The sequence below is a fragment of the Ptychodera flava genome, chromosome 20, assembly GCF_041260155.1.
Source record: "Ptychodera flava strain L36383 chromosome 20, AS_Pfla_20210202, whole genome shotgun sequence".
NCBI classification, from domain to species: domain Eukaryota; kingdom Metazoa; phylum Hemichordata; class Enteropneusta; family Ptychoderidae; genus Ptychodera; species Ptychodera flava.
Genome location: NC_091947.1, coordinates 34,390,713 through 34,413,029, shown reverse-complemented (window position 1 = coordinate 34,413,029; position 22,317 = coordinate 34,390,713). Strand labels below are relative to the sequence as shown.

Sequence of the window (22,317 nt, the reverse complement as noted above, 5' to 3'; positions counted from 1 at the left end):
TATATCTTTACTTGTACATTACAGCAAATACAGCACCGGTCATGGCAATTTTCTATAAAGAGTCAGGTATGTCATCGTCTTCTCCTAAAATATGAAGATAAATTTCACAGGAATGAATATTTGTCGCAAAAAAATTTGCACAGCAACCGATTATCATCGACTATACGTGATCAATGTAGTGATGAGTATGTCCAAATGTTAACATACATTTCGTTTCTTGTCAATCAATCGTCAAATGAAACCCAATACCAACATTGATATGTCCTACCACAGCTGATCTAAGTCTCCTTTCATTTTGCTATTGTTGATATCATTGTGTGACAGTTGACACATCTGATGACGAGCTATGTGACTCTGGATGGACACACAATGGCAACGGGTGTTATAAAGCATTTGAAGATACAAAAACCTGGTTTGAAGCTGTTGATGCCTGTCGTGACCTTGGAGACAATGTCGATCTTATTAGTATCCATAGTTACGATGAAGCTATGCACGCACTTGCAATGTCAAGGTAAGATATCTACATTCCTGTCTGGTACCGAGCTTTTGTAGTGATGTATATTCACCAAAATATGACGGTTCATTTAAACATTTGACCTATAGAGAAAATATTTACACATTACATAATTCGATGAAGAATTTTCTTAAAATGCGACCATTTTAAACGTCAAGAATGTCATGACATATAGACAGAAACGTGATTACAGAAGCATAGATGCATCACACTGATACTGACATCATAAAAGAAACAACATTTTCAATCATGCACCTAAAGACACATACATACATACATACATACATACATACATACATACATACATACATGCTAATACTTCTTACCATAGCTTCTTCAGCGTTTGCATGGTGATAGATATTTCAAGCCCTAATGCCTTAATTACAAATGCCATTGACATTTAAATTTGTACAATCTCTTTATCTGCTAGCTTTCAGTGCCTGTAGCTCATGTTTACTTAAAATTTGCCTGTCTGTTCGCAAAATTAAGTTATTGCTCTAACCCCTTTTGCCATATTAAGAAGAAGGTACTTTCATAGTAAATCTTACTTCCTGTTAATAGCCGGTACTTAATTTCTATGATTTATCGATCAAACTGTACAGATGGACTTACGACGCTGAATCCTACTGGATTGGACTACATGATTTAGATGACGAAGGTGACTGGAAATGGATTGATGGCACTGTCTATGACTATTCCAAGTGGGCTTCTGGAGAACCTAGTAACGGTAGGTATAATTATGAACAGAAATGTGCAAGGGAGAATCGGTATTTGACAAAATAATTGCACTCTAAAATCATCCATACATATTTTAATCTCAGGGAATGGCATGGAAGATTGTTCAGTACTAACATGGAATAGTGCTGCAACGTGGAATGATGCGGGATGTGGTAACTCGTACAGGTATATCTGTAAATATCCATTGAATGTCGGTAAGTACAAATTAAATTTCTAAATTACATTATCATATCCGTACATTCTCTCTCTAACACGAAAATGCACTCTCGTCACTCGAAAGAATTAAGCATGGTTGTCACAACGAGCCACAAATAGTTTCTGATGAATAAGAGTTAGGAAGGATTTTAACATTACCGTCACAATTTGCTAATGGGAGCAATGGTTTCAAGTCGAATACCCAAATATCGTTTTAGCAACGATAATGTGAGTAGCCGTCGGCGTTATTTCCATTCTTCCATGCGTGTTTCCCAGGATATTAGCTCCATGGTTACAATTATTTGATTTGCTATGGAAATTTTGTCTTTAAGCGTCATGTGCTGAGTGGAAACGTAATGGTTACACATCAAGTGGTCAGTATACCATCGATCCAGATGGACCTTACAACGGCGTTGATCCGTTCCGTGTCTACTGTGACATGACCAGTGAAAGCGTTGGTAAGGACACTGCCAATAAACTATAGCATTTCAAATATCTATCCGATGTTCCCTGTCATTCCTATATGGAGTAGAGCTTTAGGCTTTTTCCGATGAAGTCGGCAAAAGATGATATTAAGAAATATTGGTCCGATGGGCACCTCAGGTAGAATGCTCCTCGAGGAGCCGACAGATATTCTGAATCAAACACTTTTTTAATTCTCCAACCTGATCTACAAGTAGTAGATGCGTTAGATTTTCGAAACTTTTATTGTTCTGCATATAGAGTGAATACAGGGATGGCGGTCATTTTAAAAATATGGGTAATTATTTTAGATAATCTGTTTCTCTAGTACCAAACTTTACACGATGATCTCTGGTTTTTAATCTTGATTTGGTGAGAGAGAGGTTGAAAATTTCATTGAGGAAAGTTTGAGCAAAAGTATAAGTCTTTCACTTTCGAGGCGCATACTATCTTGATGTATCACGTCAAAATTAAAGCTCCTGTCTTTGCTCGGCAATTTTCGAGTAATCATGATAGGTTGCAGCTCACTTCAATACAACGTAGTCATTCCAGAGTTCATTAGCAAAGATATTCTGATCATTTACATTTCCTCCCAGGTATAACTGTTCTCCACCATGGCCAAGAAGCACGTGGCCACGTTAATGGATATGAAAATCCTTTGAGCTATGCAGTTGACGTTGTCTATGACCACGGTGTGACAATGGATCAAGTGAAGGCCCTTCTCGATTTATCAGAGAGCTGTTCACAGTATCTGAAGGTAAATATACACTGCACTACAACTACACACGTTTGATGGTATTTGTTTTCACTATCTCACTTATTTTGTCTCGTATTGGAAAACCATTATAAAAGTTTTCCCACTACTGAGCACCCCGACATCGTGTTGTTCCTCTGTGTCTGATATGTAAGACACATTTCGGATACGTAACCATAACATTGGATACTGGTTTGCATGGAGATAGTTCACAACAGCGTGAGTCTCGATGAATTAAACACAGATACATATTAATTTAAAAGGAAAAACTAATGAGATAAAAATGTCGTCGTAAAAATCGGAAAGAGGTTTAAATTGTCAATTGTTATGGATTGCAGCATTGTATTGAAAAACGTTACCAGGTTGCTCTTGCAAAGCGCGTGTTTTGAGCGTGACTTTTACAGCAGTTAGTCAGATACGGTAAGGCGATTATCTGCTAACGAGAAAAGAACAGGCAAAGATGCAAATATCGCCATCTCTACATCTGAGCTTACTTAGATTGATCACGCTCATGCTTTCCGAAATATTTGTAAACAATTTGAATTATAACATGTTGGAGTTATTCTGCGTACAGATGAGCATATGCTTAAAAATAAAAAGGTTAAGAAAATCAAATTAATGTAAAGAGACGATCGGACCGTTCAATTCCGAAATTATTCGAATCACAGACAAGTTTTCGCACAGTCAGAATCTTAAAATTCTTTGCTGGTTTGACTGCTTGAGAAGAACGTTGTTTGAAATCCGTAAAGAAAATGGTCGTGTTCGGGGTATCTCAAATATCTGTGAAATACGGGAAATTTGATTCCCATCGAAAATATGGTGGATGATCACTGTTTTCCTGATCTTCAGTGTGCTCGTGAGCGCAACGCTAATGTAAATTTGAGAACCTTCTTCATTTGAAAGATAGGTAGTTGCTTGATTAAGAAACTGACATATCTAACACAGAAAATGGCGAAGAAATACAAATGTTAACTGTCAAAAGGTTTGAATCGTAGACGGCCTGTCATCGGCTTCACCACAACTGATTTGTCTTCTCTATCTAACAGTATGAGTGTTTAGGCTCTATCATATACAGTAGTTCAAACTATGCTGCATGGTATAATCGTGATGGTACCCAGATGACCAACTGGGCTGGTGGCACCAACGGACAGGCTCAATGTGAATGTGGGCTAAACGGTAAGCATAGCCAAGAGATTGGTCAATTATTGATTGGAACTAAGAAATCGTTTTAGAGAAATGTTCAAACAAAGGTGTCATACGCGTCCAGTGAATCTAAAAAGTTCTGTGAGCTTGCTCTGCGGAAAAGAATAAGAATTACGCGTTTACGCGATAAAAGCCCTGTTAGTTTACTTGCATTCTCCTTATATTTAGCATCACATCTCGTGACAGGCGATGATTTTAATCACATATTACAGTGACAGCATGACAAATGAGTGTAATTTGGAATAATCCAAGATACACGTACTGAACACGAAACAAATGACATAGACTCCTACGGCAACAATGTATTTTTTTTATAGTATAAGCCATGAATTGCGGCACTTTTAAGACAACATAATTTTTTTTTAAGATCATGGGCATCTGAGTGTGATATCATAGCAACTCTACACTGAGAAACGGACGAAGGCCTGTAGGTATAGCTGTTTGATCTGGTTAATTTCATCTTGTTTTTCCTTCCAACTTTATCAGGCAACTGTGATGGAGGCAAAGCGACTTGTAGCTGTGATAACAACGACGCTAATTGGCGCTATGATGAAGGAACGATTACTGATAAAGACTACTTGCCTGTCACCAAGCTGGCGTTCGGTGATACCGGTGATAGTAGTGAACAAGGATACTTTACATTGGGGGCGCTTTACTGCAGGGGAGACATGTCTGGTAATTATTTCATACAAACATAACCCATGAATGACAATTTTTAAAACTTTTGTCCAACACACTGTTGCTCAACTAGGCGTTTACATTGTGATACCACAATAAATGAACTAATTGTATGATATGTACGTTTAAACTAAGCTTGATTACATGACTGTATACCATTCTCAAGGATAGCTTGACTTAATAATATTTTGCAATGTACAGGTAACTAAATTTTAAGTTCCGAATTCGAAAATAAACACTCAAAAAGCATCACTTGTCAATTACACCACGATTATTTGCACCTACTTGCAATGATTTTTTTCGACATCATGATGTAACCATTTTGTGTCTATTACAGCTGTGCTTACGTCACGCTCTGATTTTCACCTCATACCGTTTAACTACATCAATGGCCATGACAACGAGGTGGTCGCAACGTCAAGTGCCTCAGATTGCGCAGATGAATGTTTATCAAGTACAAGTTTCACCTGTATTTCATGTGAATATGACGAGTCAATGGTTACTGTAGCTTGAGTGACTATAATAATGTTATGGCCGGTGGCGTTACCAGCAGCGCATCCAAACATCTTTTCTCAGGATATGTGAGTCAATCTATATTGAATTTCATCACTCAATTGTCAAGTATAATTGTAAAAAAAACAAAACCCAAAAGATTCTCATTCTGTGTATGTATGTATGTATGTATGTATGTATGTATGTATGTGTGTGTGTGTGTGTGTGTTGTGCGTGCGTGCGTGCGTGCGTGCGTGCGTGCATGCATGCATGCATGCATGTATGTATGTATGTATGTATGTATGTATGTATGTATGTCTGCCTGTCTGTATGTGTGTATGCGTGTAGGTAGGTAGGTAGGTAGGTAGGTAGGTAGGTAGGTAGGTAGGTAGGTAGGTAGGTCTGAAAGTAGGTATGTCTCTATTCATCAATTATCTACCTACAATCCGTCCATCCATTGATGTCTCACCATCTGCATATCAAGGCGGAAATTTCGCCAGTTGGCTTTCACAAAGAACATTCGCTTTCAAGGAGAAATAGAAACGACGTCATGAGAATATGAAATTAAATCATGGCTTCAATTTAGCAACAACTGCGAATTTTTGATGAGTGCTAATAAATCTAATATCTGTACATAAGATTTTTACGCAATGAAATTCCCTCTTAGGACCACCGACTTGAATTCAAAATTCACAATCTACATAACATACATAAAAAAAACAGAATCTTTACCGTCAGAAAATGTTACACAATTAGTCAGCCTTTATCATTTGCCCAAAATGTTACTCTTATTTCACCTCATATATATACTTTGTTTTCAGTTGATGAAGGCGTCAACTTATTCAAGGGTGAGTATAATTGGCCGATTGAATTAATTTCTGCCCGGGCTATATTTTCTAGTGCTGTAAGATGAGTTTAATGGACTTGTCAGTTGTTTCATGACCCCCATGCACTTCTAATATTACTGTTTTGGTAATTGCCCTTGTTGAGTTGACTAGAAATTATATATCTTCTAGAAATGAATATATTGGATGATCTTTTGACTGCAGTCTGCAATAAATTCCTTTTCAGAATTAGAGCGCGAAGCCACTGCAGTGAACTGCAATAAAACTGCTTACACTAATTAGTTTCAGCTGTAGCCAGCTGGCAAAGTCGACAACATTGTATGTCCCATGCAGACAGTTTGTCTGGGAAGTTGAAATAAAAAAGATTTGTACATGGACCAGTGCATGGTAATGTTACATTGTATCTTAATCTTGAACACAGGGTGCCAATCGTAAACTCTCATTTACAACTCGAGCCTCAGACAGAGCTAATTTTGCCTTTGTACAAGCAGACTTTTTGGTCTTTATCAAGTAGCCTTGTTCAACACCAAAGTGGCCACGGCTACAGCTGAAACTAATTAGTGTAAGCAGTTTTATTGCAGTTCACTGCAGTGGCTTCGCGCTCTAATTCTGAAAAGGGTTGTAAATTCTATATCAGAACAAATACAAAATATTATTGTAGACAAAATGGAGCCTTGCCGAGATCTCAAATGACAGTCATGGAGGAAAAACGTAACGTCGGAACAGTCATACTTTCTAAAATTATGATGTAAACTGAAAATGTGTTATGATGTAAACAGAAAAGTGTTGGAACATACGTACACTCACTCACACTTCCTGGCAAAGTCCCTTTTGAGTGAAAACAACAACTCGCGTCCCGTCAGTTCAGACTGTGCGTGTGGTTTTCATTTATGACCTAATCAGTACAAGCGGCGCAAGTAATTCGGAGAAATTTTCCTGATTGCTTTTATGATTGGGAAGCGGTGAAGAAGAAATCCAGCTTTCTTTCGTTGATCACGATGTAATTTCGTTTTTACTTGCATGGACCGAATATTTTAATTTCGAATGTATTGATCTAGAGTTTTTGTGATTGCCTCACAGAGCCAGGAAGTTGTAATGACAATTGGGTAGAGTATAACTCTATGTGTTATTATCCGAGTACAAGCACAAAGAACTGGTATGACGCTGAAACGTGGTGCCAAAGTCAAGGAGGTAAGATATTGACTTTTTGCAAAAATGACATCATCATGGTTTCGAAGAAGACTGGCTGTGAAAACTGACTCCTTGAAACATGCTTTAATACGGATATCATTTTGTCTCCTTTGCTGAAGACATGAAAGTGGTCGTTCTGAGATTTTGCATTAGCCCGTTCACCTAGGATTGGCCTACAGCATTTCATCGATACTTCCAGTGTAGTAGTTTCGGAGTATTACCACTCCTTTTCAAGCTAATTTGCCAACTTGGGAATATATGCAGCCATTGATTATAGCTTTGAAACATTCAGCGAATACTTGCACCTTTTTGACGTCAGTGTTATGATATGTTGGTGGCAGTACTTTCACCTGTCTGGAGGAGCATTGACGTGCATGACATGGACAAAGCTGCAATCAATAACTGTGTCATTTATTCACAGGTCATTTGACAAGCACCGAAAACGAGAGGAGTACGCATTCTTGCGGATAATGTTACGATGGACTGTCTCCTCTACTGATAGCTTTTTGATAGGTTACAATGATTTGGACAACGAAGGTACTACGATACAATACTTCACATCTATGTCATACAAGCCTAGCCTGATATCCAACCACGTCATAACAGATCTCTATTTGTTTTTGAATGTACAGTATGCCTTCGCTCTTTTAAATTGAAGAAATGTTTGTCTTTACTGCTTGAGTTTGATCGAATGCATTAGACTGAAATGATAAGAAGATGAGACATTATCTAAGTAGAGGAGTCGTTATCTATCTGGTGATAATGACGCTCTTCATTTCTTGTAAAAATATGTAAATAGTACATGAGTTAATCTGATGGAAATCCAAATGTAGTTTCGATACCCGAGTCGAGGCTTTGTTTGCGTCTCGGTACAGCTCATCACGATGATTCCTCTTTCTTTTCATCACTCAAGATAATTGGGTTGAAGCTGATGGTACTCAACACTCATACTCACGTTGGCGAAGCAGTGAACCCAATGGGGGCGTGCTTGAGAACGCAGTGATGATGTACGCACGTGACGCAGACGATTGGATTGATGTCAATGTTGAAAGTTCACGTCAATTTATCTGCAAGGCTGACATAGGTAAGAAAAACATGGGTACCAAGGAACACAAGCTTAAGGCGATCAGTAGAGCGTTGCATTGCTCGGATCATTGGCTTTTCACCGTTATATGTTGTCCTTGTTATTCGTCCGATCCAAAACATCACGAAACGACAAAGTTGTTTCGTCAAAATATTGCCTGTCAACCGAAAACAGATGTTGACGAGATACTTTCCTATTCTGATTTGTAGGAGCATCGGCAATACCGCAACCAACTGTCAACCCGTCATGTTCCAATGGCTGGGAATCCAATGGAGGCAGCTGCTATTATTTCAGTTCCGATCAAAAGACATATTCCCAAGCACAGACTCAATGCAAATCAATGGACAGTGACCTGATAACCATCGATAGTGAAGCTGAATGGAATTACACCTTGGGGTATATCCGATATCGGTATTACACACGTGACTACTGGGTTGGCTTGACGGACATTGGTGTAGAGGGTGAGCAAGCCCCAAATTATGTCCTGCTTGGTGTTTATGATTGTTAATACATATAACAAATTAAAGTTGATCATATTATTTAGATTTCAACAATTAAATTATCATAAATTCACGTTGGAGAGCAAGTAACAACATATTTGTGCAATGGTTTCTTCATTGCCGTGCGAATCCAAGGCGAGATCCATTTAGCCAAAGGGGCGCTTCTGAATCATTTCACTATCCTCCAATCACTGTTGACTTACTTTTGAATGCCCCGCCTAAATGTGTCTTTTTGTGCCTTCAATCGCATTAGTTGCGGGCATATGGCGCATGATAGATTGTTGTTGTTGTTGTTGTTGTTGTTGTTGTTGTTGTTGTCATCGTCGCCGTCGTCGTCGTCGTTGTTGTTGTCGTCGTTGTTGTTCCCTTTCCAGTTTCTTACTGTTTGTACTGTAATAAACCTTGCATGATCATTGCAAATATAAGAGCCCCTTACTTCTATGTGAAAGTCACATCAAGACAAATTGCTTATATCAAAGTGTCCGTGCTTCTTATGGTCTTGCCCTTCGTGAGTAACCTGAACCGTTGTACATAGAAATGTATGCAGAAATTTCCTCCAATTTCATAGCAAAGTTTGATTTGACAGGTACCTGGGTGTGGGAGAATGGCGGAAAGGAGCCAACAGGAACATATCATTGGTTGGCTGGAGCACCTGATAATTCTGGTGGATCAGAACATTGTGCTAGACTAGACAGATACAATGGATACCAAGACGCAAGCTGTGACGGCGCTATTTACTACATTTGTGAAGATGACTTGTGTAAGTTCTCATTCAGCCCTTTTACTTGGCTTGGTACATTGACCACTCTGTCATCGATTATCATGAGTCTTCTGAAGAAGAGGATTGACGATGACTGTGAAGCCATGCAAAACACTCGTTTAAAATAGATTTATTTTATGCGACCTATTCTACCGAACTTTATGAACGATAAGCTTTGGTTCAGCAATCAGAATATTTGTAAGAAAATTGTTTATTGAAATAATCATGATTTTCTCTTAGATATAAGTGATGCCCCTAGAAGCATACAAACTACGATTCAAAGTACGACCAGTGCTGTAATCACGTGGACAACTCCATTACAAATGGATTCGCAGAATGCAGATTTGATTGGTTACAAGGTAAGTGTAAAACCTTTAGCGAGCAATTTTTATTTTTAAACGGTAGACGATCCGTGACATTACGAAGTTTATACGAAGTTAATTTTAATCACTTTAATGATTCAGTTAAGATGAAAAACTTGATTACAGATGGAATTATTTTGACTTCAATGAAAATATTGACTATTAATCAATTAATCAAACAAATGTCGAATGTTAGCCTTATTGCGTGGTCGCAATAAGAAGTACATTGATTTTACTTTAGTTTACAACATTCAGTATGTTTCAATTGCTGCTCCGCAAACTTCATAGGTAGTGTATCTATCATGTGTTTTTGAGTTCATAGTCACATCCACAAACGTTTTCCTTTCAGTTTTACTATTGGATTCGCAATAAACAGAGTGAAACCACGCAATCAGTGACAATAAGTTCCCCCGATACATTTGAGTTGGTTTTTGATTCACTATCACCGGGTACAACCTACGAGTTTTACATGACTGGATACAACAGCTACGGAGAGGGTGTCGCCTCAGACCCACCAGGCAATTTTACGACAGTATCAGCACGTAAGAGATGAAAGTTTTGAATATCTAACTCACAATCTTGAGTTGACAGGGTATATTGTTATTACTGATCAAGCGATATCGATCCACTTAAATTGTATTACAGTTGCATCATTGAAATGTAGATCAAACAGACCTGAATAGTTTATACCTGCATGTTTCCCGGAATATGACTCTAAATATAGGTCAAGTTGGGCTGGTTTTATAAAAAATCTTGTTTGATTCAGAGAAAATGAGACATGCACTGTTTATTAGGGTATCCTTTTCATCAAAATTGGTGGAAAGATATAAACTCACAGGGAACAGTTTAATTTTAGTATGACAAATCCTTCACTATACAGTTCCGAACACTATAGCGTTTTTTCCTCTCGTACATATTTGATAATTTCAGCTTGACTATTATAATGAGTGTGGTTTTACCGATTTCTACTTAATTTTGGTTTGTGTTTCTCTCGTTTCCTTTACAGAATTGCGGAGTGAGAACTACGCCTTGAACATCTATCGCATTGCAAAGGGCGTGTATTTACAAAGTCACGTCATTTTCAGCACCGAGGCCATCACTCTACAACATTGCACCAACATTTGCACAGGAGTTCTCAGCTGTCAGTCGGTGAATTTTCATCATAAGGCGACGACCCGAGCAAAAACGTGTGAAATCAATGAAGGAACGAGAGAGTCATATTCTAGTGATGTAGTAAGCGATTCAGACTATATCTATGCTGGACTGTGATTGGCCTGTTCATGTACGATATGTAAATAAACTTGCTGTAGAAAAAAAAAACAAGTCAAAGTGACAAGGGTTGCTCGCAGCTGTCTCACAAGGCTGTTCAGTAATTAGTATGTCAGTTTCTAAGTTATATTGCTGTTAGACAAATTTTGCTCAACAGGAATTTGGAAGAGCTTCGAGTCAGACCAAGTGAATGCAAGAAAGACATTCCTCTCTGACCAACTGTACTTAGCAATTATGTAACACATTCAGCCCACTTGATGTATTAAGGTAGAATGCGTCTCTGGGACAGATTTTCGGACTCTCAAACTTTTACAATTACTTTCTGATATACCACTTTTGGCCGTTAAATTAAAAGCTTTTGGTGTAAGAAAACTTTTCAACGGCTTAGTTTTTGGAAATTCGAAAATTTTGTTTTTCTCCATAGAGTTGACACGGGGGAGGGGGGGGGGGGGGTTGCGCCATTTTAATTTCAGATATAAGTAAATTTAGGGTCCTTTGTTTCTCTAGCATAAAAATTTGCAGGTGACCCCTGATTTTGAAAGGGAATGGTTGAAGGATTTCTTGAGGAAAGTTTGAGTTGTTGCAAGTTTGAAATGTTCCAGTCCTTCACTTTCGAGGCGCACACTACTTTAACAGTTTTGTAGATCTATCCATATTCAAAAATATACATAGCTTGTCATCCATCTTATGTAGTGCTTTTGAGAATTTGACATTTTCATCATCTTGCCACCGTTCAATTTAAGAACTTCTTTCATTGAAATGTTGGGAAGATGACATTTGTCCTAAATATAGATAACAAACGTTTCACCACTATCATATACATCAAAAAATACCTTTTTGTAGTCACATCATGAGCAAAAGAGAATTGCTTATATGATTTGTATGGTGTGTGGGTATCTAATAAATATCAGTCATAAATAAATGTACACTCAGTGCACGGTTATTCTACAATTTTTTAGATAACCGTGCTCAGTGGAAATACACTTGTCAATGTTCGGGAACACTATCTCATAGACATATGGAATGTTATTTGGACGGAATTTTAATACGGATACCCCCTGCCTAAGTGACGAGCCAAAGACGAGACAGTATTGTCGATATTAGAAATAAATAAGCAGATACAAAGATAAATTGTTTCTGTTTGCTTTCTTCGGGCAAAGAATACAGTTACTGAACAGGAGTGACCATGTTTAACATAAATGTGACAAGCATGATCTTTTTAAAGGCAATGTATCGGAAGACAAGAATCGCCGTTTATGAAATACACTGTCTTTATGCCGACCATTGTCATTTTAATTCGTCCTTGTCAGGTTTAAATCGATAGTGTACGTGAATCATTCCTCCTTAAGTACGAGTGAACCTTTGACTGCGTGACATTTTTGTATTTTAAAATAAGTGTAAATAAGTTTTAATTTTTATTCAATTGATTTGAGCATAAGTTTTGAATTTACGTGTATTATATACGATGCAAAAACTGCCTAAATAAAGTTTATGCGTAAGTTTACGAGCACTGGCCTTTATTTCCGCGTGTTCATTGTGTTCGGCTTAACTGTGATAGCTAGATTGGTGTTGAACGTTGTTAAACAATGATGTTCCTGAAGGGGACTGTTTGTACCAAACATGCCGATACTTTTCAATTCAAACATTTAGGACCAACATTAATGTTTCAGTTATCCGAGTGAGATACGATTACAAATAATCAGGGAAATATGGCAAGTCTAGAGTTCACAGTAATTTAGTGACCTTTTTTTCTTGTTTTGATGGAAAACTAAATTTTAAAAATCAAGATGTGTTGTCTTGAAGATTGAGTTAAAGTAGGAAGATAGTTTATCTTTCCATTCTGAAGTGTCTTAAACTCCTTATAGAGATTCCTTTCGAACTGCTGTACAGCGGACAATGTCGATCGAGAAATCAATACAGTTACATAACATGTGCAACCAATACGGTCACGTGACATATTTGTGTGAGGTCTCAAACTGTCCTCAATGAGACGTCTTGTCAATTCATCCTGCGGCAGTACATGCTCTGGATTCGATGGAACGATGGTACTGAAATCTACAGCAGGTGAGCAGTGTTACGTTTCAATGGATAAATGTCACTATTACTTGTATTCAGTAATTTTTAATTCGTTTTTAAGGGGTTGGTTTCTGCAGTTAACGAGTAAGAGAGGAATATTTGGATGCGCCATAGATAGGTATTTGACAGTTTACTTGATAACAACGTTTGAAGTCGGCATTATATAATTATCAGCTGCAAGATGTAATTGGGCTGAACTGTTCAAAGTAATTCCGCACCTAAATTATTCTATGATATTCAGCGGAATTCAGTACTTGCTCTGTATAAGGTCCACACCTTCGGTTGTATGGGTGCCTGCATGTTTACTAATCTTTCTGCAACTTTAGGTTTGGTGGCATTAGTCGTCTTGCTACAGGTACCGAGGCAAATCGGTAAGTTTATCGACAAAAACACTATACAAGTCATTGAATTAATTACCATTTCACACGATTGGAACTAATTTGGAATAATTGGATGGTGAAGTGATGTCGGTTTAATCTACAAATGTAAGCTCATCTGCTTTTCTTTTTAAGTTGTGCAATTGTTTCTATGAGTAATTTGTAATATGAAAACAGTCAGCTACTGGGCACCTAACACTCTTGAGAAATTTGAAAAAAATGAAAATCCCATTATCCTAAATTAGTACCAATCGTGTTATTTATGAAACGTAAAATTCTAGTAATGGTTTGATTACAGAATTTTAGTAAGAACCCCCCACAATTAAAACCACCAAAATTACGTACGATTAATTGAGGGAAAATCCTACTCTTGCCATGATTACAAAGGGTCATACATTATACATCTCATGCGCAATTGAACAAAACATGACCGAAAGTGCATTATGTTACTGCTTTTTGTGCCTCATAGTGTTTTCGTTCTAAGTCTCATTTGGAATATCGAAGAAAAACTTGTATGAATCATCTCGCGTGCTTGTTGTAGATGTCGATGGAACGGACAAAATTTGTACGACGTCATATTTTATGCGATGTCACCGACATTGTAAAGTACATGTACAAACAATCCACTTCTCCTATGTCGCTTTATTCTAAAATTAACACTCACTATTGTTACCTCAAATAGTCCGTAATAGAGCAATCGGGATAACAGTGAATAATTAATGAAGCTCTTTGATTTTCCGTGCCGTTTTTAAGCAAAGACGTACTCGCATGTTTTTGTTTATTGAATCTTTCATTACGTCACTATGCAATCGATTATTTTAGTAGTGGTATACAGTACAACCGTCTCGGACGTGTACTATTTGCCACAATCAAATTTTGTATATACCGAAGTGATATGATTTTGACATTTGAGAAGAGAGAGGAGAGAGAGAGAGAGAGAGAGAGAGAGAGAGAGAGAGAGAGAGAGAGAGAGAGAGAGAGAGATGAATCATGTTCCGAATGGTGTTTATATGATATTACCCTCCATAGCTATAACCGTTATATATATATATATATATATATATATATATATATATATATATATATATATATATATATATATATATATATATATATATATATATATATATATATATATATATATATATATATATATATATATAAAACGGTTTCCAGTTTAGCCAGGATTTAAAGTACAAATAAAAGAGAAAATAACAGCTCTAAAAACACTGGCAGAGAAGGAAAGGAAAGAAGACGAGAAGTTGTGTTCCAGTCGTTTGTTCTCCTTTGAAATTGCAATCGTTATATGAATATGTTGCTTTATGTTTAGATTAAGTACGAACCGGTTTTAAAAGATTAACAAATAATGTTTATATGTTAAGTGACTATTATTTATTGCCTTGGGTAAGATGGAAGACTGTTGCAAGTGTGCATGATCACCAAAAATCCACTGTCATGACTTGTTGTCACTATACACCTATATTGGTTGACTGCTGATCTCTTCTGGTATAAATGTTCGATAATGTTCCGAGATTTGAATTGCCGTCTTATACCTATTTATTGTATATATCATGTATTGTAAAGTGTATACACTGTACAATACATGATATATACAATAATAGTCACTGGCATGGAGAATAGCCTTGATAACTGCACTCCAACTTCTCTGATAGTTTCTCACCTAATTTGAAATCAAAGATCCCTATACCAATGGTGTACAAACGAATAATATGGGTCACTTTCTTCCAAATCCTTATGATGCAGACAGAACCAAAAATTGTAACGATTAAAACGTGTATGTAGCAGGTAGGATTGATCTGATAATTAGTTAAGAACTATTGATTTTTTATCAGAGTTCAGATAATTGAAAATTAGATTTAAAACTTTCTTCGTAATAATTTATGAAAATGTACAGATTGTCACACCAACTGTCCCAGGGACTGGACTGAATACAGCAGTTACTGTTACTATCATAATTCAAATGAATACACATGGGAAGCCGCAGTGGCGTGGTGTCGTAGTGCGGCTGACGGTAGTGATCTGGTCAGCATTCTCAGCAGTGGAGAGAATTCACACGTCCTTGGCATGATCAGTATCGCAATACACATCGGTTAGTATATCCTCTTAGTCAACTGCTTCACCTATAGATGATTAATGTTTACGATCGTTTCACACTGAGAAATTCACTGTCACAAATGAGACAATATCTAAAAGACTGTCATTATTCACCCGTTTACCTGTTTAAATGTTTACTTTTGTCAATTAAATATTCTTCGCGTTTTTGGAGCTACGTGTTTAATTGCCACCCTTAACTTTGGCTGAAAATAGAACCTTTCAACATGTGACTGTATAGAAGTGTTCAACATGTGACCATAGAAAAATCAACAGTGTTTCATCTCTGGCAGGTTTTAACGATGTATCTCTAGAGGGAGACTGGCAGTGGACAGATGGAAGGTCGGTGACCTATACAAATTGGAATGGCGGTGAACCTAGCGGCAACAACGGACTTGGAAATCATGGTGGGATGTATACAAGTGGTACATGGATGACTACGACGGCACCGCGTCAGAACGCCCCTTCGTTTGTAAAGGTACACGCGTTTCATCAAATTGACTCCATTTTGTACAAATACTCGTGACTTAACGCCTCTAGTATTCTGACACAATGTGTACAGTAAGCTCCTTTAAGATGCTATAAATAATAACTTTCTTCTCAGTTCAGTACACTATTATGGTACGTTACCCATATTATCATTTAAAATCTTTATGTGTAGTTGCCAGAGAATGGACGGCTGTACAGACTGGATGTCAATGCTCATTTGACACTACACGTTACGACTGTGCTTGTTGTCGAGACGGTGGTTGTAATTGTGGGATATCATATCCGAACCAATGCGTCCAATGCGGTGATTCGGGTTCTTGTGGCCAAGATTACGCCGAACCATCGATCGTAAGTAAATATCCTATGGAGGGAGAGAGAGACAGAGAGAGAGAGAGAGAGAGAGAGAGAGGGGGGGGGGGGGGGGGGGGGGGGGGAGGGGAGGGGGGAGATAGAGACAGACTGACAGACAGAGAATTGATCGACTGTTATGTGGTAAGTACCCTAATATTTCGAGTATCCCTTTTCAACTTATAAGATTTTGAAGTTGCTCCAAAAGAAATATAATTATCTCTTCAGTCTGCAAGGGGTTGCGAGCTGCACATGTCATTTTTCTAAGTACAATTATTGTAAGTAATTTGTGCTCCAAGTGTCAGTGTTTCGGCTTGATGCTCCTTAATTCTGCAGACATTTTCTACAAGTCCTTTTGCAAAAATCACCATTTCGACGAAATGCATGGATCATGAAAGATATTTATCACATACTCATATTGACAAATGTAGGGCGTTTGTTATTGAAATAATGCAAGTCATAGACCTATGATATTGAGATACATCTGAAACACACTGTTTTTGTCTGAAATGTCATTGTTTCAGAATGGAAAGTGGTATTTAAAGTAGTATCAAGTCTTGGTGGTTTAAACGTCTACGATCTATGGATAGGATCAAGTACGTACAACGACGGTGATACGACCGCACCGTACATTTCCTATACAGGAGATCATTACAAGAGTTCCGATGGAAATAGTTTGGATACAAGCAGTGTCACACAGGTACCAAATATAGCACGCATTTCCTGCCTTTTAAAAAGAATTGGCTCGTCAAAAATGTCAGAAGAGTGATGAGGGAAATAAATGAAAAAACCAAAAAACCATCAGAGAATATCATGAGACAATAACGAAAAGATCGGTTGGACCTTGAACTGAACCACGCGAGATATTGTTGTCGAATTTTATTGCTAGCATGTGAAAACAAATAATGGCATGCGTACTGATGTACTGTAAAATTAAGACGTAATCAATCCACATGTTTGTCCAAAATTTATTATAAATGCAATTTGAATCCCTTCACGACGACCATATAGTATATCGTAAGATGTTCCAAGTTTCATTTTTGACAAGCAGTTAAGGGGGGTCCTCCGTCAACAAATGGAAATGTTCCCTTTTAGTGCCACAGCCTTTCAGTTCAAACTTCTCAACGTTAAATTGTGTAATGCTATCAGCGGTCATCGACCTTTGTTACATATCATTCATTCATGAATTGTCATCTAAAATCATGATACGAGTTTATTTTAGAAGATACTGACACATTAACAACAGACGGAGTCAAACATCAAAATAAACCATACATAATAACTTTAACACGATTGGAACTAATTTGGGATAATTGGATGGTAAAGTAATGCCAATTTAATCCGCAAATATAATCTCATCTGCTCTTCCTTTTAAGTTACACACTTATTTTTATGAGTAATTTGTAATATCTCAACATTCAGCTGAAGGCAACTAACACTTTTGAGAAATTTGAAAAATACGAAGATCCAATTACCCCAAATTAGTTCCAATCGTGTTCTTTGTTAATACATACGTGAAAGACAATAGATATTATATGCCATGGTGAAAAATCAACATGGAACAAAATATCCTTGCGGACTTTTGGGGAAACAACTAAAAATTAGTATAATTATTGTTAATAATTTGAAATATTCTCAAAAATAAATATTCCAAATATCTACAGCTCTGGGAAATACACTTTAACAATATATTGTAAATAAGAAGTAAAAATAATGTTTTACCCTGCAGATAAAATTAGCATTGTTCGATAGCGGTGATGAGATGATGAGCCTAGTCTTCGATACTGCTGGTTATAGTAGAACAAACTGGTTTGCTCTAAATGCTTTGTCATATGCACCGTACAGCGATATCTTCACTGCAGGTATAATTACTTTTCCTTTGACGGTAAGTTGTTTGATTATTTATACTAAATAGGATACATGTCTTCAAATTGTTTTTTTTCTTTCTTGTTGATGTTTATTTACCAAAAGGCACGTAATTAATCAAAATGGATGTGTTATTGTTTATGTTTTCACGATATTGACATCGACATCATTGAATACAAGTCCCTCCTATCATGGCTTCAGTAGTAAAGCGACTGCTTCCCTTTGTTTCGTAGTAGACCACCTTAATTCTACAGAGAGACAAATGCTTCTTTACGTGATGAATACGACAGTCATTTTTGTGAGTAAGGAAAAAACAGTGAATGTCCTGTTTTGAGCTTGAGCAAACTTCCTTTGATGGTTATATTCGGTCTTGAAATGAAGCCATGGTTTTTGCTCACTTTATGAAGGTCATGTCAAAGGTCATATTTCAACAAAATAGAGACCAAAAGCAGTAGCTTGTAAAAAACAAAAGTTAATTTCAGAGTCTTTACTTTGTTTTGCGCTACATCGTTTGTCCGCTGTGTTTCGGACTTGCCCACGAAATTGTCGAAGGAAGCAGAGTAGAAATGAAGGAAAGACGACTAAACTGTATCCTACAATAGGGACACAAACAGACAAACAGACACACAGACACACATACTCACATTATAAACATATGTACATGGAAACATGGGATATTAATTCGACTTTTTACGTCACCTAAAGGTAGAATTCACCTCGTGGACAGCCATTCAGACGCTCAAACATTTACATTTCCTCTCTGATCTGCCACTGTGGGGGTTCATAGTAAAGCTCTTGTTGTAAGAAAACTTTTCAACGTCTTAGTTTTTCGAAAATCGAAAATTTTATTTTTCTCCATAGAGTTAACACAGAAATGGCGGTCATTTTCAATTTTAAATATCGGCAAATCTCGTAAAATTGTTTCTTTAGTACTAAATTTGCACGGTGACCCCCGATTTTTATTATTGATTCGAAGAGATTGGTTTAAATATTCCTTGAGTAAAGTTTGAGCCAAGTTTCAGTTTTCCACTTTCGAGGTGCATAGGCCTGCTCAGTGCTGCAGTCAGGAATTTCAAACCAGGGGACACTGTACTCAACTACCGTTCATATTGGGGATATTTTGCTCATTTTGGGGACAACATGCCTCAGTTGTGAATTAAATTTTGTATTATTTTAGTATAAATTATTTTCTAAAAAATCAATTCAAGTACCGGAACCGCGTCACTATGCATGAATTGTAGAAGTATACCGTATCTGCCTCCAATCAGAGCTCAGTCGGACTACAAGCAAGTTATTATTATAATCAAGTGCTGCATTTTAGTTACTTTTAATAAGGGCTTTGAAAGTTCGTAAATATAAGCCTCAAAACAATAATGCGAAACAAAGGTAATCGTCAGTAACAGATATTACTTGCAGGCAACATCCAACACAGTCGACTCATGAGTGCCTCGAGGTGGCGGCCCGCAATAGCGGACAATGGTCCCGGCTGCAACACTGCATACTGTCACTGCCTTAATAACCCTTGGGGCGATAATCAAAATGCGACCATTCACGATGCACTCGCATATGCAATGATAAAGTTAGGTCACAAAAGAAAGTTTCTCCGCAGAAAATTGACAAAAATAAAGACCTACACTCCAGCTGTGAAGTAAACCGATGAAGAGACTTCAGGACAATACCTTATGTATTCATACAGTGTGTCACACTGCAAGTTTACAGATATCTATACAGTGCAAGATAACTGTCAACAAAGCTATAATAGCTTGATTATGTCAAAATAAAGGCAAATTAAGTCAGTCTTTAACACTGTGCTGTACAGTTGAATGTGTTTTGACCGCTTCCAAACTTTGAATGGACGCAACATTAGGCTACAGTCCCTGGATGATTGAGGACTGTACTTAAGCGTAATGAGGTCCTCTTTTGGCCACTTCCGAACGGTTATTGAGAATCTTGACATTGTCACTGAAACATAGCCTTCACATTATATTTTCAGGTCTTGCGGCTCAAGTTATTGCAGACGCTTCTTTGCCAGTTATACGTATAGTGGATGTGGGGGTGACGCTGGTTGGCTAGCAGTATCTGATCCTACATCTAGCGGTGGTGGCTGTGAATGGGACGATAAACTGACAAGGCCTTTCTTCGTATACAGCACTGCTTCAACACAACAAGCTTGGCATTCTGGTAAATGCATACAATGGTCCTCTTCTCGCATTCCTGCTATATCTGCATTTTACAGTTATTCTATGATTCGGTCCAAGAAACAATAATATCATAACACAAGGAGGACGATAAAAATATGGTATAATTTCTATGTTACCATTAAAGTGTCTGTATTGCCTCGTCTGAGAAAAAAAACGAATCCAGTGTGTCTTGTCGTACATTCACGGAAGTGTATTTTCTTGACATGAAACCCACAGAGAACTTTTCAATATGCATATTTTTGTTCATTTTCAAAACAGGCTCAGTATCAACGGCTTCCGTCATGGCAATATTCTACAAAGAAACAGGTATGTGCACGTGATTTTATTAGTCATGCAATATTATTACCAGGTGTGTATAATTAGCGGGAAACACCCCTCAGGTCAGGTCATGTCATTTCGGAAAAGCACATGGATAATAAGTACCTGTCCTTTAGTTTCTCGCCACTACGAGATGTATCAATAGAACTGTTATCACGTACCAGATATATAATAGTTTAGCTTTTAAAACATTTAGTAAGTTATCATTATTGCTTCATTCGATGTAATCAAAGTCATACCTTGCATGAATAAACATTTAGTGTACGATTTCTAAGAATGCCTTTCTGTCTGCAAGTAGACACATCTGATGACGAGCTATGTGACTCTGGATGGACATACAATGGCAATGGATGCTATCAAGCATTTGAAGATACAAAAACCTGGTTTGAAGCTGTGGATACGTGTCGTAACCTTGGGGGCAATGCTGATCTCATTAGTATCCATAGTTACGATGAAGCTATGCACGCACTCGCAATGTCAAGGTAAAAGTGTATCCCAAAGCATCCACGTGACTTTCGTCTTAATCTTGAGCAAACGGAACTGTATCGTCATTTCAAGTTAATGAGAAGTACAAAAGAATACTAGAACAATGAAAACGTTGTGAAAATGAAAGGCAGCAAAACAACGCCAAAAGTGGTCATGTTCTGAGACGTTCATTATTCTAAGGAAGAAACCACTATACAGTATGGTAAATAAGACATCCAAAAAAGGCTTATATTTTCTCCCATGCGCTATGATGAATAACATGAGTATTTAAAATCGCTCCCAGTTGCTCGAAAACTGTGCATATCGCTCTCAGTTCACCATAGTTGAATCACGGACGTCTCTTTTCCCCGAGAAAGACAAGTACACTGATAGCTCATTATTGTCTCGGAGTCTACCTCCACATCTGTGCCTAGATTTACGTACGATCTTACTTTTAGTTTCGCTTTTATAATTAGTTTCACGTAAGCTTATCATCAAAAATCCATGTGTGGTGGGTGTACTTACAGATGGACTTACGACACTGAAAACTACTGGATTGGATTACATGATTTAGACGAAGAAGATGACTGGAAATGGATTGATGGCACTGTATATGATTATTCCAAGTGGGCTTCTGGAGAACCTAACAACGGTAGGTATATCTACTTATGTACTCTGATCTACCAAGATGGCAGGGTAAGTCTTAACATGCCTCTCAGAATTGAGATCAGTTTCCTTTCATTAAACTAACGTCACCTGTCTGAATCTTGTAACCTAGGTAACAGTATGGAAGACTGTGCTGTGTTAACATGGACTACAGCTGCAACGTGGGTGGATGCAGCCTGTAGTAATTCGTACAGGTATATCTGTAAATATCCATTGGATGTTGGTAAGTACATTAACAAATGCAGTGAGGGAAACTGATGGTGTACAAAGCAGTTAAAAACTTAAGATAATTATAAATATCTACATCAGTCATGGGAATAAGATGATGGCGTGTCAAAAATGCGATAGGCCT

General features: G+C 37.5%; 4 protein-coding genes across 4 annotated transcripts; all 4 read left to right on the top strand.

The window, feature by feature from the left end:
* Positions 1-30: 30 nt before the first annotated feature.
* LOC139120765 (neurexin-4-like) lies at positions 31-5,130 on the top strand. The gene is made up of 9 exons (XM_070685318.1): positions 31-66; positions 325-511; positions 1,117-1,241; positions 1,336-1,446; positions 1,780-1,905; positions 2,506-2,666; positions 3,710-3,839; positions 4,353-4,541; positions 4,882-5,130. Exons 1-9 carry the CDS (start codon positions 42-44, stop codon positions 5,055-5,057), a joined length of 1,230 nt encoding a protein of 409 aa, XP_070541419.1. The 5' UTR covers positions 31-41; the 3' UTR covers positions 5,058-5,130.
* A 619-nt stretch (positions 5,131-5,749) lies between these two features.
* LOC139120764 (uncharacterized) lies at positions 5,750-12,556 on the top strand. Its single transcript, XM_070685316.1, has 9 exons — positions 5,750-5,884; positions 6,962-7,072; positions 7,494-7,609; positions 7,986-8,156; positions 8,366-8,617; positions 9,243-9,416; positions 9,657-9,775; positions 10,128-10,320; positions 10,785-12,556. The coding sequence occupies exons 3-9, from the start codon at positions 7,543-7,545 to the stop codon at positions 11,045-11,047; spliced, it is 1,239 nt and encodes a 412-aa protein (XP_070541417.1). The 5' UTR covers positions 5,750-5,884; positions 6,962-7,072; positions 7,494-7,542; the 3' UTR covers positions 11,048-12,556.
* Positions 12,557-13,024: 468 nt separating this feature from the next.
* LOC139119583 (uncharacterized) lies at positions 13,025-16,453 on the top strand. Its single transcript, XM_070683427.1, has 5 exons — positions 13,025-13,111; positions 13,450-13,494; positions 15,416-15,610; positions 15,906-16,090; positions 16,274-16,453. The coding sequence occupies exons 1-5, from the start codon at positions 13,033-13,035 to the stop codon at positions 16,451-16,453; spliced, it is 684 nt and encodes a 227-aa protein (XP_070539528.1). The 5' UTR covers positions 13,025-13,032.
* A 4,657-nt stretch (positions 16,454-21,110) lies between these two features.
* LOC139119582 (snaclec coagulation factor IX/factor X-binding protein subunit B-like) lies at positions 21,111-22,223 on the top strand. The gene is made up of 3 exons (XM_070683426.1): positions 21,111-21,316; positions 21,827-21,951; positions 22,078-22,223. The coding sequence occupies exons 1-3, from the start codon at positions 21,111-21,113 to the stop codon at positions 22,221-22,223; spliced, it is 477 nt and encodes a 158-aa protein (XP_070539527.1).
* The last annotated feature ends 94 nt before the right edge of the window (positions 22,224-22,317 follow it).

Coding starts and splice junctions, on each gene's coding strand:
- LOC139120765 (XM_070685318.1), top strand. CDS start 42: ATGGCAATTTTCTATAAAGAGTCAG. Junction 1,447..1,779: donor TAAATATCCATTGAATGTCG/GTAAGTACAAAT, acceptor TTTGTCTTTAAG/CGTCATGTGCTGAGTGGAAA. Junction 2,667..3,709: donor GCTGTTCACAGTATCTGAAG/GTAAATATACAC, acceptor TCTATCTAACAG/TATGAGTGTTTAGGCTCTAT.
- LOC139120764 (XM_070685316.1), top strand. CDS start 7,543: ATGTTACGATGGACTGTCTCCTCTACTGATAGCTTTTTGATAGGTTAC. Junction 8,618..9,242: donor GACGGACATTGGTGTAGAGG/GTGAGCAAGCCC, acceptor TTGATTTGACAG/GTACCTGGGTGTGGGAGAAT. Junction 9,776..10,127: donor CAGATTTGATTGGTTACAAG/GTAAGTGTAAAA, acceptor TTTTCCTTTCAG/TTTTACTATTGGATTCGCAA.
- LOC139119583 (XM_070683427.1), top strand. CDS start 13,033: ATGAGACGTCTTGTCAATTCATCCTGCGGCAGTACATGCTCTGGATTC. Junction 13,112..13,449: donor GGTACTGAAATCTACAGCAG/GTGAGCAGTGTT, acceptor CTGCAACTTTAG/GTTTGGTGGCATTAGTCGTC. Junction 15,611..15,905: donor CAGTATCGCAATACACATCG/GTTAGTATATCC, acceptor CATCTCTGGCAG/GTTTTAACGATGTATCTCTA.
- LOC139119582 (XM_070683426.1), top strand. CDS start 21,111: ATGCCTTTCTGTCTGCAAGTAGACACATCTGATGACGAGCTATGTGAC. Junction 21,317..21,826: donor CACGCACTCGCAATGTCAAG/GTAAAAGTGTAT, acceptor GTGTACTTACAG/ATGGACTTACGACACTGAAA. Junction 21,952..22,077: donor TTCTGGAGAACCTAACAACG/GTAGGTATATCT, acceptor CTTGTAACCTAG/GTAACAGTATGGAAGACTGT.